At 34.6% G+C, this 14,427-nt stretch overlaps 1 protein-coding gene across 2 annotated transcripts; it reads right to left on the reverse strand.

Annotated features, from left to right (window-relative positions):
* Positions 1-361: 361 nt before the first annotated feature.
* LOC116206677 (peroxisomal 2,4-dienoyl-CoA reductase-like) lies at positions 362-2,452 on the reverse strand. 2 transcript variants are annotated; one of them, XM_031539473.1, is made up of 5 exons: positions 2,162-2,452; positions 1,529-1,688; positions 1,085-1,254; positions 774-993; positions 362-686 (listed from the first exon to the last, which is right to left on the reverse strand). In XM_031539473.1, exons 1-5 carry the CDS (start codon positions 2,345-2,347, stop codon positions 532-534), a joined length of 891 nt encoding a protein of 296 aa, XP_031395333.1. In that variant the 5' UTR covers positions 2,348-2,452; the 3' UTR covers positions 362-531. The 2 variants fall into 2 exon arrangements, with proteins under 2 accessions (XP_031395333.1, XP_031395334.1); XM_031539474.1 differs by lacking the exon at positions 2,162-2,452 and having other exon boundaries at positions 1,085-1,439.
* Between the last annotated feature and the right edge of the window lie 11,975 nt (positions 2,453-14,427).

Here is a 14,427-nt window from a genome sequence, read left to right on the forward strand (position 1 = left end):
AATACGATTCTTTGGACTCCACTTGTCTGATTATATATATATAGTAAATGTTTCAATATTTTTTTATATGAATTATTTTCTAGATAACAAAATTAGAATTGATTAACATTTTACAAAAAAAAAAAGAGTTATTTATATTGGTACATTTAATGCTCAATAAATATACAAATTCTCCTTCACATTATGTATTATAGATATAACGAAATTCTAGTGCTAATAAAGATTTGTACAAATAATAAATTTCTTACAATTATCTTATTAAAAAATTATTTATATATGGACAGTACTAGTTTATAGTTCCTAGTGAAAATCTGGGGAAAAGTGGCCAAAATATATATATATAGAGAGAGAGAAAAAATACTTCAGGAGAAGAAGAAAATTACTAACATAAATATGATATAGCTACACGATTGTTTCATCATCGAACTTTGTTTCTCAATCAGCAACAGAACCGGATTATTAGTACGTCTTTTTTTGAACAAACAACAACCGTACGTGGAATTATATAAAGTCATCATGAAATAGACAAGGCTACATCTTGCTGTTAGGAATACCAACTGCAGAATTTCTAGACTGCCTCTCCACTGCCCTTGCTTGTTGCTTTACCACCTCATTTGGCATATGTCGAGGACTGCTAAGCCATTGCCCTCCATCGACAAGCAATGTCATTCCGTTGACGTGTTTCCCTTCACACACAGAGAAACGCACTGTCAATCATCTTCATCTCACGAGTGACTAGGACATAACGACTAAATATGAGAAAGAGAGTTAACCTGAATCAGATGCAAGATAAATAGCTGCCATTGCAATATCCCACTTGTCCCCTAGCTTGTAGAGAGGCATTTTCTCGAACGTGCTCGAGATCTCTTCAGGCTTGAGCTTGCTGAGACCTGCAGTGTCCTTTATAGGCCCCGGAGCGATTCCATTAACTGTTATGTCATAGTCCGTCCCCCACTCGAGAGCCAAGCTTCTTGTAATGCTATCAACTGCGGCCTGCAGGTATACTCAAAAGAGGGCAAGACTCCACAAGAATCAGAAGCCTATATGGTAGAGGCTGCAGATTAGACACCAAATAAAAACAGACCTTTGCAGCCGATACATGGATTTGGTACCAAGAAGCTGTATAATGCAATGTCGCGCTTATGTTTATGATTGTTCCTCCACAAGATGGCTCCTTCCCCAGTCCCCCTTTCTTCAGATATTTGAGTGCTTCGTGGCACATCGTGAAAGTGCCAACGGAGTCTATTTCCATAACTTCACATACGAACAACCAAGAGGAGCATTTAGTATATTCAATTCTCAACTAGATAGATTTACTCTTCTGACTCGCGCATTTAGGAGAGCTAAGTTGATGCCAGCCGTCCAACCCGAATTGGGGTAACCATATAGGAAAGAGCCAATCTTATCGGAAGCATTGAACATTTCTCGGATTAAGAATCCTGTCAGAGTTTTGTTCGGAAAGGAGCAACACCTTTTAGTGAAAAGCAAATGTAGATTGGTGGGGCTGAATGCTGAAGATAAAATCAACCTGTTCTGAAGCCATTGGGGGATAAATCCTCTGCAGCCACAAGGAAATTGCCGGCTGCAGCATTCACGAGGATGTCGAGCCTTCCAAAATGCTTCGCAGTCGATTCCACGACTCTAACTGCATCTTCTTTCTTACGAACATCTCCCTCTAGTCCAATACACTGCAACATGACAGTAGACACACTGATCATTCAACCAAGAAGTACAAAGTTTCTGTATGACATTGAGGAAACATATGCATAAGGGCAGGCCCACTGATGAGCATTAGAATGCTGATAACATAGTTGAAACTCCTTCCGGATTCTCACACGGTCTATTAAGGTGTATATGTTCCAATTGAAAGAGAAATGCAAGTCCACGACTTTATTATCATCTAATTTTCATTATCTTCCTCAATAACAGCTATGAGTCAGTCGTCCTACTCATCTAGAAATCTCCTTTCAGTGACTAGCCTATGAACAAGTCGCATATCGAATCGAATCTATCACCCCAACACAATACTCTACTGAACCCGATGAGAAAACAGACCCAGAGACAGCTAGCGTTCGTTCATCATATGATCAAAACACATGGCGGCACTGTGTAGAGGGACGGGGTGGAGGGAGTGGGGGGAATCAAGAGATTAGCTAATTACGGGGATGCCATGGTAATGGAGAGAGGCCACGGCGGAGTCAAGGACGTTCTTGCGGCGGCCCATGATGGCGACAGAGGCCCCGTGGTTGCCCAGCTGGAGGGCTATCTCGAAGCCTATCCCGGAGCCTCCGCCCGTCAGCAGGGCCACTTTCCCCTTCAGCGCGTCCTCCTTGAACGGAGACTCCATACTCAACTCTAATAACTGGCGATCTCTTCTATTCCCTTCTCTTCCGCTCTCTCTCTCTCTCTCTCTCTCTCTCGTGTGTTGACTTTACCTGTCATCTCATCGTCAAGTTTTCTGCTTTGGTACCTTGGGACAATAACTAAGTTGATTTTCTGTGGGGCACGAGTTTTCCCCCGGATTAATTGCCTAAAAACCCACAAATTTTTCACATTTTATCAATTTTACCATGAACTTTTTTTCTTAATCAAAAAATACGCAAACTATCAATTTGATATCAATGCTAGCGCGACTTCTAATTTTTTGATTGGAGGGCCTCAACGATAATCACCGTCCGCCCAATCGGGGTTGCCCATGACGGCAAGGATCTCCGGTGACCCCAATTAGGGGATGGTGTTTGTCGATGAAACTTTCACCACCTAAATCCTTCATTCTTTTCTAGATTTTACATTTTTCTTTTTTCGAATTCGAGCAATGAGGACCTCATCGGGGCCCGCCGCCGCCCCTATAACGTTATCGAAAACTTCAGCTACCTCGATCGGAGGGTGTGGCCATAAATTCTCGTTTAAATTAACGGAAAAGCTGATGCGTACTAAAATTGATATCAAATTAAGAGTTCGTACATTTTTAGGTAAAAAAAAAAAAGATCGTACTAGGATTGATAAAATATATATAAAAAAAATTGTATTTATTTAGACAATTAACTCTTTTTCCTCTTTAAGACGGCGTATAGTGCGGATACAATGATTGTGAAGTTTTAAACTGCACTTGTACCCTCTTTCCCTCTTTATTTCTAGAGGGATTTGGTTTAATGAAACGTTTAATAATTGCTATTAGTTGGACTTGGATTTTTAGGGTCTTGGCGTATTTGGGGAAAAATAACCTTAGATATTTATCGGGCTCATCCAAGAAAGGCTAGACAGAACCGGGACTAATCCCTCCCAGAGGATATACTTACTCTTGCGTAATGCAGAGATGGCCATCTTCCAAGGGCACATTCTGACCACTGCCCTCCTCATCTACAAAGACCTTTCCATTTTCTAGATAGACTCAATTTAGTGACACGCATAATAATTGCTACTCGTTGAACTTGGGTTTTTTTAGGGTCTTGGTTTACTTGGACTAACCTTAGATATTCATGGGACTCATTCGAGAAAGGCTAGGTAGAGCCGTGGCTAATCCCTTCCAGAGGATATGCGGAGATCAGATGGCCCATCTTCCAAGGGCATATCCTCTTCCACAAATTAAGACCTTTCCCATTTTGAAACCACGTGGCTCTCTAATGGATCCCCCTTTTTAAATGCCAAAATTTTATGAAAAACCTACGATTCACAAATTTCCATAGGTTTTTGGCAACATATTTCAAAAATAAATAAATAAAGTGTTTCGGCTCGACTGGCTGGGTGTCCAAAGAAAATTAGCTTCCTCCTCGTTAGATTTTTTATTGACTTGGAAAAGTCCCTGAGAAAGGATTTTCAGGATACTTTGAGTGATGAAATGAAAGGAAAGGGGGTTTTGGATTTTAAAATCGAGATTTGACTGGCTCCTAGAAGGAAAACGCTAAATACCCGTTTCTTTCATGGTACTACATCTGCGATGTGAATCCTAGGTTTCATAAAAATTTTGGCCTTAAGGAATGATGTGGGGGGTTTGGATTTTTGATCATGACAAGCTGAGTCGATTAATACGAGATTTTTCCTTTTTTTTTTTTAATTCCACCGATTCCAGTTCTGGTCGCTTATGATTGCATTATGACTTGGAGATCGGTAAGACCATTCCTTCCGATACTTGGCTTTGGAAGAACCTGTTACGGAGCTGGAGGTATTGGGGGGGGGGGGGGGGGGGGGGGGGGGGGGGGGGGGGGTAAAGAACCTCAAACATGTTGATAATAAATTAAAAAAATGGTAATTTCAATCTCTAATGCTATGTTTGTGTTTACACTCAATTTCCGCACCTAGCGATAACTGAGGAGCTCGTGGGGCACGTGATGGAAAGGATGAATTTTATGGATGTAATTGGCCTCACGAGGCAGCCCGTTATTGATTGGATTGGAAAACCAAGGCCCATGCAAGGAGACTGGCCTGTGATTAAAGGCCAAGACACCCTATCTAAGCTTGCGGCATCACCCGATTTTGAACAGCCGTGTGGAGATTGGACGGCTCAAGGATGAAAAGCTACGGGTCATTTCCAAACTAATGCGAGAATGAACATGGACAATTCTCAAGACGGCAAGAAAGGATATATCGTCGATGCTCAATTGAAAGTATACTATTATGCACTTGAAGCTCATGACAGAGGAAAGTTATTATATACATAAAGCTCCAAATAAGAAATGGAATTTATTGCATGTGGTTGGCTTATAAAGAATCAAGATGGTGAGAATTTCAAAAAAGACGTCCATGCATTTCCAAACAAGAGGAGAGAGAACGTGCACCAATTTAGGGAAATTCCCGTTGTTTGATTTCCTTGCTTTATGTATTTTCTATCATAGTTAGGAATAATTGGAGATTGTTCTCCAAGAATATTAGAGTGTTATTTCTTTCTTTTATTAGTCTTAGATATTTAGTCAATAAGTGGAGAAGACATCTCCAAATAGGTAAGTAATTTAAAAGATAGTCTTTATTTGGTTTGTTTCTTCTAGATGATTCCCGATTACTCTATCTTGGGCTCTATCCTAGGTTATTTATACCGGTTCGTTATTCATTTATAAAGCCCTTCGACACAACTACAAAATATGCATCTTTAATGTATCTTTTTGTTCCTTTATCCTTTACTTTTCCCATACAGTTACATTCCTTGCACTGCACCTACATATTTACCATTCTCACATTTCAATACCATACACCTTTAATTCTCGTACAACGCCGATCATTCGGAACCTATCCCTTCTACCCATTTTGGAGCTTTCGGGCAAGGAACAGGCTTCCACCCAGCTTACGTTCCCAGCAAATTTCTTCCAAATATGAAAGACACGGGGCACAAAATTCTAAAGATGAAAAGGACTTGGACCTCCTGAAAATATTTTAATGATAGAAATTTTGGGACAAAATTTAAATCATATGAGAAAATAGGGAATTTTGGAAAATCGCATCTCATTTATATAATTTTCACCTTTCTTTCGGTTATAAGAAAAGCGCATGAGTTTAGTACAAAAAAATATATAACTAAATAAAGGGCAGAAGTAGTCATCTAACGAAAATCGAATTCATAACCTCTTAGTTCATAGATAATGACTTGTATCACTGCACTACGCTTCATTTCTCAAATAAATTTTCCTTAATTTATAAGAGCAAGTATTTTTTTATCAATTTTCTCACAACTTTGTTGTTATTTTTATTTTTTTTCCATCTACTAATTCATTTTTTTTTGTGTGCACTTAAATGGGGTTTCCTTTTGATTCTTATCGCAAATCTAATCTTAAACCATACTAGAGAAGATCCACGCAATACTGCAGGATAGATTAAAGTTATTTAATCAATAGTATTATAAGTACATTAATTAGTTTAATAAAGCTTTATGTTCTTCATTGAGAATAGATTAATATGGTATAAAAAGCCAATATTTCTTCCAACTTGTTCCATCAGTATAATCAGCACCCCTTTTTCACCTATTCTTTCTAAGTTTGATTATATGACAATTGAAAGGTTAATAAATGATCATAAACTAAAGATTAAGATTTAAACACTCTTTAAGATATGTACTGCTTAGCATTTTATAGCTTATATATTTGCACAACAAATGATTAAAAATGTATTTAATTTTTTTAACGGAGTGCATTATCATTGTATTTGACTTAAAAAAAATATACTATGTAACATAAGGCTGAGCCTAGCGTGGCCTTTGCCTTGCATTTGCTTTTTCGAAGAATGAAGACTCCATTTGTGTTCATATAAAAAAAATCCATTTTTTTCAGAAATTTGATGATGCAGACGTCACTTTCTCGGAAAATGGAGGGGCTACTTTTGATTCTTTTTATATTGATCATGTAGATGAGCCAGCAAGAGTAGCTTCCCATAGTAGAAATATATATAATCGACTCGATTTATCGCATCGTGTTCATGCTCTTGTCCGCAGTTATCTTTCCCGAAGGTCATTGCAAGTGGCAGGGGAATGTATGAACACCGTGGAATATCCGCTAGGGAATGAATTCGAACCTGCATTTAGCACGCACAGTATGCCAGCACATGGACAGTCCGCAGTTGTCACGTGCCCTTAAACACCCGCCCTCAACAATTGACCTCGAGCCGGGCTCTTCTTCCGTGCTCGGGAAAGGGGGAACTAACATGAGGCGCACACTTTGGCTGCACTCGGACATATTGAGCCTGACATGATGTGGGTGCGCACACGCGCGTGGGCGCGCTACGCTTAACCTGGGCTCTGATACCATATTAAATTTCCATTGGGGTTATACAGGCTTAGGCTCATTTTCACTTAAAAGCTCAAGCTGATAAGTGGTGGTACCCAAGTCTCATATAAACCCATGGATATTCTTTTTCTTTTCCGATGTGGGATTTATCCCATTTTTACTCCTCAACAGAATCGGTTGGCCGCCCGTCTAGCAACATCATAGGCCCATTATGTCTATCAAGTAACCCGAAGTGTAGTCTGCTAGTGCTACCTATAGATATGCATGGTGTGCTGGATATTCGTTTGGAAAGATACATTAAGGGAAAGAAAATAAATGGGCCTAAATGTTGGGCCGAAACTCAGTAAAAAATCACAATGGGCTCCTCGCTGGGCCTTTACTGGGCTGCTATTTTGTTGCACCACCGCAGGGCCGTTGGTTTATCTCAATTTTGAGTAAACTATACCGTCGGTCAGAAAGAGACGGGGAGGGAGAATTTCTAAATTTTTATTTATTTTTAATTGGTAATTATATATAGTTTATTAGTAATTATATAATATGCGTGTGTGTATTGTCAACTTGCTTCTCGCTGATGTCATCCCCAAGTGCAAAATTATTATGACTAAAATTTTTAAAATTTAGAAAAGGGAAAGAAAGTCGCTTGTGAAGATAAAGATTAAATTAATTTTCAATCCCGTGTGTTTTTTCTCATTGAATTTCCTTCTTCTTTTTTTCCCCCTTTTGTATAGATTAGATTTTCTCGTTGAATTTGAATGAGTACAATCTTTGCATATTAAGATAATACAAGCTTATCAGTCAAGGATAATTAGATTAGGCAGTTGATTACATAGGAAATGACAAACGGTATTTCTCTTCCATTAATTTTATCAATTAATCAATAAAATCTTTATCATACTATATTATATATATATAAATATCTATGTATATAATGATAAGTTAGTCCAATTAACTCGGCAGACATCATGATTATACATACACATCCTGCCTTTTTGGTAGCAAAAGTGAAGTTGGACATGTTCTTGTTCGGTTCTTTTACGTGCGTGACGTAACTTGCCAATTCTTGATGGGCAGATTATTATGTGTCGCATTCTCCAAATAGAAAAATCGCAATCTGACAAACTATATGTGCGTAAATATCATGCATGATCAAATTAATTGCTAAATTGAAAGAGAGAGAGAGAGAGAGAGAGAGAGAACGCGCTTCCCACTGAACTTAATCCGCATGTTTAATTAGCCAAATGATTCCTAATTAAGAATCAGCGCGGACGATCATTATGATATACGTACATATCTCTTGCGGATAATTATCGAGGTCGTGAATTTAGATCCCGTGATCGGTATGGCCATGTGGAATAAACTCATCATTACATAATATATGATAATTTGCCACCACATATACATACTATATATATATATATATATATATATATTGTAGAAGCATTATAGATGTGGTGGGACTTGACGGAGATTTTATAATTTTGTATGGGTGAGTGGGCGTATATGATGGATACGAAGTCATTCTATGATCTGTTTGTTGATTAAATTGAGGTCGCAATCGAGGCTTGCAATAATTGACTTTTCATCTTATCGGAACACCAAGGAATATATATATATGTATGTATGTATGTATGTATATATATTCTGCTACATATATACACATCCACATATACATTTATGGATTGATCCTATAAATAAAGACAAACTATACACCACATACATATACATAATACTTATGTCGACGGAAAAGGGTAACAGAATTACGCAACTAGTATAGCATGAATTAAATTGATATTAATAATACATTATTTGCGCACACAAATGATATTCGGCATGTTGCTCTCTCCTTTTTTTTCCCCCATAACTCATCGGAACTTGCGGTTAGGAAAATATTATGGAGGACAATATAGAGATCAGAGACCTCAAAGGTTACTAAACACGATGAATGCAATAGAAAGACAACTCTCTTTAATATTATGATATTGCAAATTATTCACTCGACCTGGATTAAACCTTTGTAGATTGATAACCTGATATAGATATATCGATGAATTAAATTTGGGTCAAAATTAGTATTCAATACTGATACAGATACTGATTACTTGAAAATGACCAAAAACAAAATACTGACTATTTCATGACATTGCGGAAAGGAAAAGGAAAATAGGTAGTAACACCAACACGATGCTGCGGATAAAAAACGTGGTGCAATAATTAGTTTTAGAAATAAAGGCCATAACGATATATTTTTTTTCTCTCTTTTTATGAGAGAAAGACAATAAACAAATTAATTTTAAAAATTTTATGGTGGATATATAATATATATTCTCTTCATTTAACTTAAGAAACATTTTAATATTATTTATTCGGTATAAATCCTGATGTCCGGAAGCCCAATTGAACCTCGACTAATCTAGTCTAACTGGATTGGCCCACTAAGGGGTAAAACTCTCTCAGCGTGAATTTTCTGCATTCACAATTATTTGAACCCGATACTTTGCTTAAACAAAACAAGTACCAAACTATTTGAACCAATGCACGTTAGTTTTTAATATTATTGAGATAAAAAAAAAGAAAAAGAACGCTAACTAAAATAGTATATATGGGAGCACGATTCGGAGTGAAAAAATTCCAAAGAAAATCAATAATATTGCAATGCAGTAAGTAATACAAATATAACCGACATCAAGACTATATTAAAATTTGCCATGTTTTATTAATAGGTCATGTTGTTCCCAAAATTATTTGGATGAAAATGAAAGAGAGAGAAAATGATAAAATTATTACCTAAAAAGAAGGAAAAGTTAATGAAAAATTGCATAAAAATTATTTAGATTCATTTTCGTTTGTTATGCTTGATGCTTGAAATGGGGTTAGTTTAATGATTTTAACAGTTGCTTCATAGATAATATACTGATCAGGATAAATGGTACATTGGTTAGATGGAAAGATTTACGAAAAGAAAATCTTTCAACAATGGCGTAAAACATATATGTATAGTACATTAAAATAATTATAATTTAATGTTTTTACAACATAAATAGCATGTATTCTGTGTCAAAATTAACTTTCAAGGATATGTGCTTAGAAAGGAAGGAGAAAAATATGTGCGAATTGTAATCAAATATATCGTAAAGGATTAGAGGGATAAAAGTAAAAGATTATGTAAGTTATAGGAATTTTTTAAGATATGGAAAATTTTGGAAAAATTAACTAAATAACTGAACTTTGTCCGTGTCAATCTGGGGAGGCCACGTATTCCCTACTTTTATAATTCCTATCCCTTTTTTCAACGTTTTCATAATTTATCTACAAAATTTGATTGATTTTACGTTTTTGTATCTTCTTCTGATTTCTTCTTATTTCCTTCAAAAGAGCTTTAAAATTAATTCAACTTAACTACTATACAGTTAACTCAACATGACACATCCTCCAAAAGTGGAGCAAAATATCATTTTGATGCAAATGACTCCAACATACATTTCTTCTCAAAATTATACTAGAACAAACCTTTATTTATGTAAAATTAGTGGAGAAACAAAAATGAATTTAGTGCTATTGGAGTGTTAGAATGTTACTTCATTGTGATGTCTCGAATTCTTAACTGATCGTCAATTCTTTATTCTATCTTTATAATTATTGTTATTAAATCTTCTATTTATATTTAAAAACATCAGCATAACAAAGAAATTTATAATACCTGAACTTATCAATCCAAACTAATATAATAAAATGGGATTATTTCATCAAATTTATTGATAAACTCAATTATTCATATATTTAAGCTAATGGTGCCAAACTAAAATTTGATTTCTTGGGTTTACAATACTATTGGTATGCAACAGAGGGGATCCGATTTGACTTCAACCTGATTCAATTTTAGATAATAGCCAGCTTCATCTATGATTATTTTACTATATAGATTGAGTTAAATACTTTCCAATTTTGCTATGAATCCAAATAAGTATCTGATGGGTGCTAATTAAATACACATTACAGTGGAATATCTGATTTTAAAATCAAATACATATCGCCACGTGTCTCAGATAAATCATAAATATGCTCTAGATGATGAGAACTCTAAAATAAAGTATAAAATTCAAGAAATATATTCAAGTGCACTTCGGTTTTAAGAAACATATTAGAATTAATGCTATAAAAGACTCTTATGAAAGAATGGAAAATCGACCGAGATAGAAAGACATGGGACAAATAAGGAGTACATAAGCAACAAAAAAAAATATTTTTCCTTGCATATTTAATTTTAAATGTGATTTTGGTGTACTCTAATGTTAAGTTTGCAAGTTTTAGTATATACCAAAATTTTAAAAATAATTTTTTATATGTATGCAAATAAGATGTATTAGATCTCTCACTGTGGATCATACTTTTAACCAAAATTCATTCCATTAATGTAACAAAAAAATTCATGCCATTAATAATTGATTCAAATGCGTGAGCATGTTACATTGTTTTAAATTGTAATAAATTTCTAAAAATTGGATGAAAACTATCATTCCTCACTATTCGCCAACCAATCTTTAATTAAAAAATTAATTATGTAGTTTCCATATATGCACTAAAAAATTAATCTAAGAATATTAAATATTAATTATGTTGCTCTTATCGTTGCTTCTTCGTATTATTTCTTGAACTCCAATTTTGAAATATTCTCCATCCTTTACATCCTTTTATATTTGATTACAAAGTATTTCATTTTATATTCCATCAGTAAATATTTTTCCATTGTCAACTAGCTACTTGACATATATAATAAGTATCAAAACTATTATCCTCTATCACTATCATATCATACCATCTATAATTACTATGAAATTTGAAAACCCAATTTACAAAAATATTGACTAGAATCATAAAATATAAAGTTAATTAATTAGTAACAAATCATCAGTTCTTGATATATGTGAAATATATTTCAAAAAATTAATTAAAATATATAAATGCAAACCTTCCAACACGCGGACAAAAGGACTAGTTCATTAATTAAACTAGGTGCACTACTAGCATAATGTGGCGAGTCAGAAAAACATTTCATCAATTTTTTTGGTTTAGCATAGTAGTTTGTGTAATACTAATATATATAGTATAATTAAAACTAATGATAAAAACTACTTATGTATAAAACTTTTGAACTCCTGATTGACAGTAAATGATTCAAATTTTTCAAAAAATTATAGTAAGTGGAATTTAATATAGTATAAAAGCTAGCATTTCTTTCCGCTAATCTTACTTTGAATTTCTAATATTTCTAATTAGAAAATCATGATGATAATATAATAGGTCTTAAGTGGCCGGTTAATTTTAAGTGGAGAACTTTACTTGTGATAGGGTTCAATATTCATTAATAGCATATCTTGGTCACAACCAAGTAGATATCTAAGCAAGAATCGGTATTGGTCAACAAGCTGGTGTAACCTTCCTTTTTACCGAAAAAGTAAGGACTTATCTAACATCACCAAAAAAAAAGAAAAAAGAGATTACTTAATTACTTTAAAAAAATACTTAAATTAGTTATAATTTAAAATAGGTTTTTTTATCAATATGGGTTGGTTTTAGGTGATTTGGTGAGTCTTGTGATTGAAAAAAACTTAGGATTGGGAGAGCTTTATAATCTTTTAGTGGGCCAACATCGCTGGAACTTAAATTAGTCGGACCTATTAAACTTTCCAATATAAGGTGATGCATATAAAAAAAACTTGTATCATAAATTTAATTAAAAATTAAAAGATTCTATTTCTAAATATATCATAAGAAAGAGAGAAAGGTGAGTGCCTGCGGGAGGGGAATCCACCCAACTCGCTCTATATACAGATGGACTTATCTTAATTTGTTTTATACAATACAATGAGGCATACAAATTTCAGACGTACAATTTGATATATATATATATATAGAGGGTAAATAATCTAAAAAAGCACGTACTATTCAAAAATTCCCTAATCTAGTACGAATTTAATTAACGGCCACGTAAGCAATTTAACGGCGGAGAATGGACGGAAGGAGATGGCGTGCTAGATTAGGAAAGATTTTGAAATTTTGTGTTTTTTTAGAAAATTTTTTAAAGTTCGTGCTAGATTATGAAATTTTTGAATAGTACGTATTTTTTTATGTTATTTACCCTATATATATATATCATGTAAAAGATTAGAGGTTATCGCAACCGTTTCTTTAATCTTAATTATTAGGTGATAGGAATGGGTTATTATTTAGTTCCCAGTCCCAATCATCGAGATCAAAGGGGCATAGCGCTACTTACATCTGAGGTCTTACATATAGATATATGTATATATATATATATAAATATATCAAAGGACTAGATAAAATATAATATATTATCCTTAATCGATCACACATAATCACTCTCAAATTTTAACCATCCCTTATTGCAAGGATGATGATGCCGTAGGGATGAGACCGGAGACAATATTGTCATGAGGAGCAATGTCTCGGCAAGGTCTGGCCTCAGTGGAAGGGCCAACTAAGATCCTTGCATCTCATAAAAATGAAATAATAGATCAACATTATGGTGATGTCCAATAATATGGTCCTATCGCGAATCATGCGATAATATAAAACCGGGCCGCTAGAAATGGACCAATTCTTTTGTTGGGGAGTCATGCATATACATCGTGATGATCTGCTATCGAGGTTCTTTCCTTGCATTAATAATATGGGTTCATGGCTCCGATCCATTCGTAAATTGCCTATTTGTTCCAAGTGATCCCCAAATCATAGAGAGAGAGAGATTTTGCAATTCAACATGGGAATGATCCCTTCAATATTCGCATCCTAGAAAAACAATGTCAACGGTGGGTTCGTAGTCGTCAGTACGTCTTAAATAAAATATTAAATAGCAAATTTTCAACATTAAGATCTTAAAAAATTTAGCCCCTGATTTTACCCACGTGCGGTGTAATTTTTGCTGTATATATGTATGTATTCAGGATTTTAAAAATGGGGGATAGATCTTGGAATCAAGAGGAATCTACTCTCAGATTTTATATGCATGCTGTTCTAGTTATGTTCGAAAACATATAAAATTCCTCCTCCTTTTTTTCCTTCTTTTTTCCTCTTTTCCTTAAGTATGAGGCATGGCGTTCCGAGCAGACAAACCTTAATTGCCCACAACACATAGCTTTAAATCCACTAGAATCACCTCATCGCTATAACCAAGACGATGCCTCGTAGAACTATGAGAATTAGTTTTGGCTAGATATGTGGAGAATGTCTCGTAATCTTAGGTGTATATATATGTATTATATGTCATTTTTTTCAATGAGAAGATAAGACATCAATTTTACTTGATTGAGAGAAAGATGAGAAAATAATTTAAAAATACTAAAATTTTAGCTTACCCAGCCAGAGCAGCCATGTGCATGCATGACAACGACTTTCGGGCATTTCCTAGCTCTATATTCTTCCTCTAATAATTATGATGATCATCAGATGTGTATCTCCCAGATGTTAGTTCGCTAATAAATCGAAGGGCATGGCAGTTTCTGGTAATTGACTAATTAGTTTGATTTTCTCTATGTGTCACATCCCAAATAGAAATTCTTTTTAATTATAGAGGAAGCCCTTAATATTAATCGATGCAAATGAAAAACTAAATAAATAGACACATAAAATTTCATTAATAATAATCGAGCCTAAATTTTCTTAATTCCTATACGAGGATACATGCTACTATACCATATCCTCT

The sequence above is a fragment of the Punica granatum genome, chromosome 5 (assembly GCF_007655135.1).
Source record: "Punica granatum isolate Tunisia-2019 chromosome 5, ASM765513v2, whole genome shotgun sequence".
NCBI lineage: Eukaryota > Viridiplantae > Streptophyta > Magnoliopsida > Myrtales > Lythraceae > Punica > Punica granatum.

What these genes read in the sequence shown, in the direction of transcription:
- LOC116206677 (XM_031539473.1), bottom strand. Translation starts at nt 2,347, where the DNA reads ATGGAGTCTCCGTTCAAGGAGGACGCGCTGAAGGGGAAAGTGGCCCTG. An exon ending in TCCATTACCATGGCATCCCC is followed by an intron (nt 1,689 to 2,161) that starts GTAATTAGCTAA and finishes GTCATGTTGCAG; the next exon opens with TGTATTGGACTAGAGGGAGA. An exon ending in CCCCAATGGCTTCAGAACAG is followed by an intron (nt 1,255 to 1,528) that starts GTTGATTTTATC and finishes TCGTATGTGAAG; the next exon opens with TTATGGAAATAGACTCCGTT.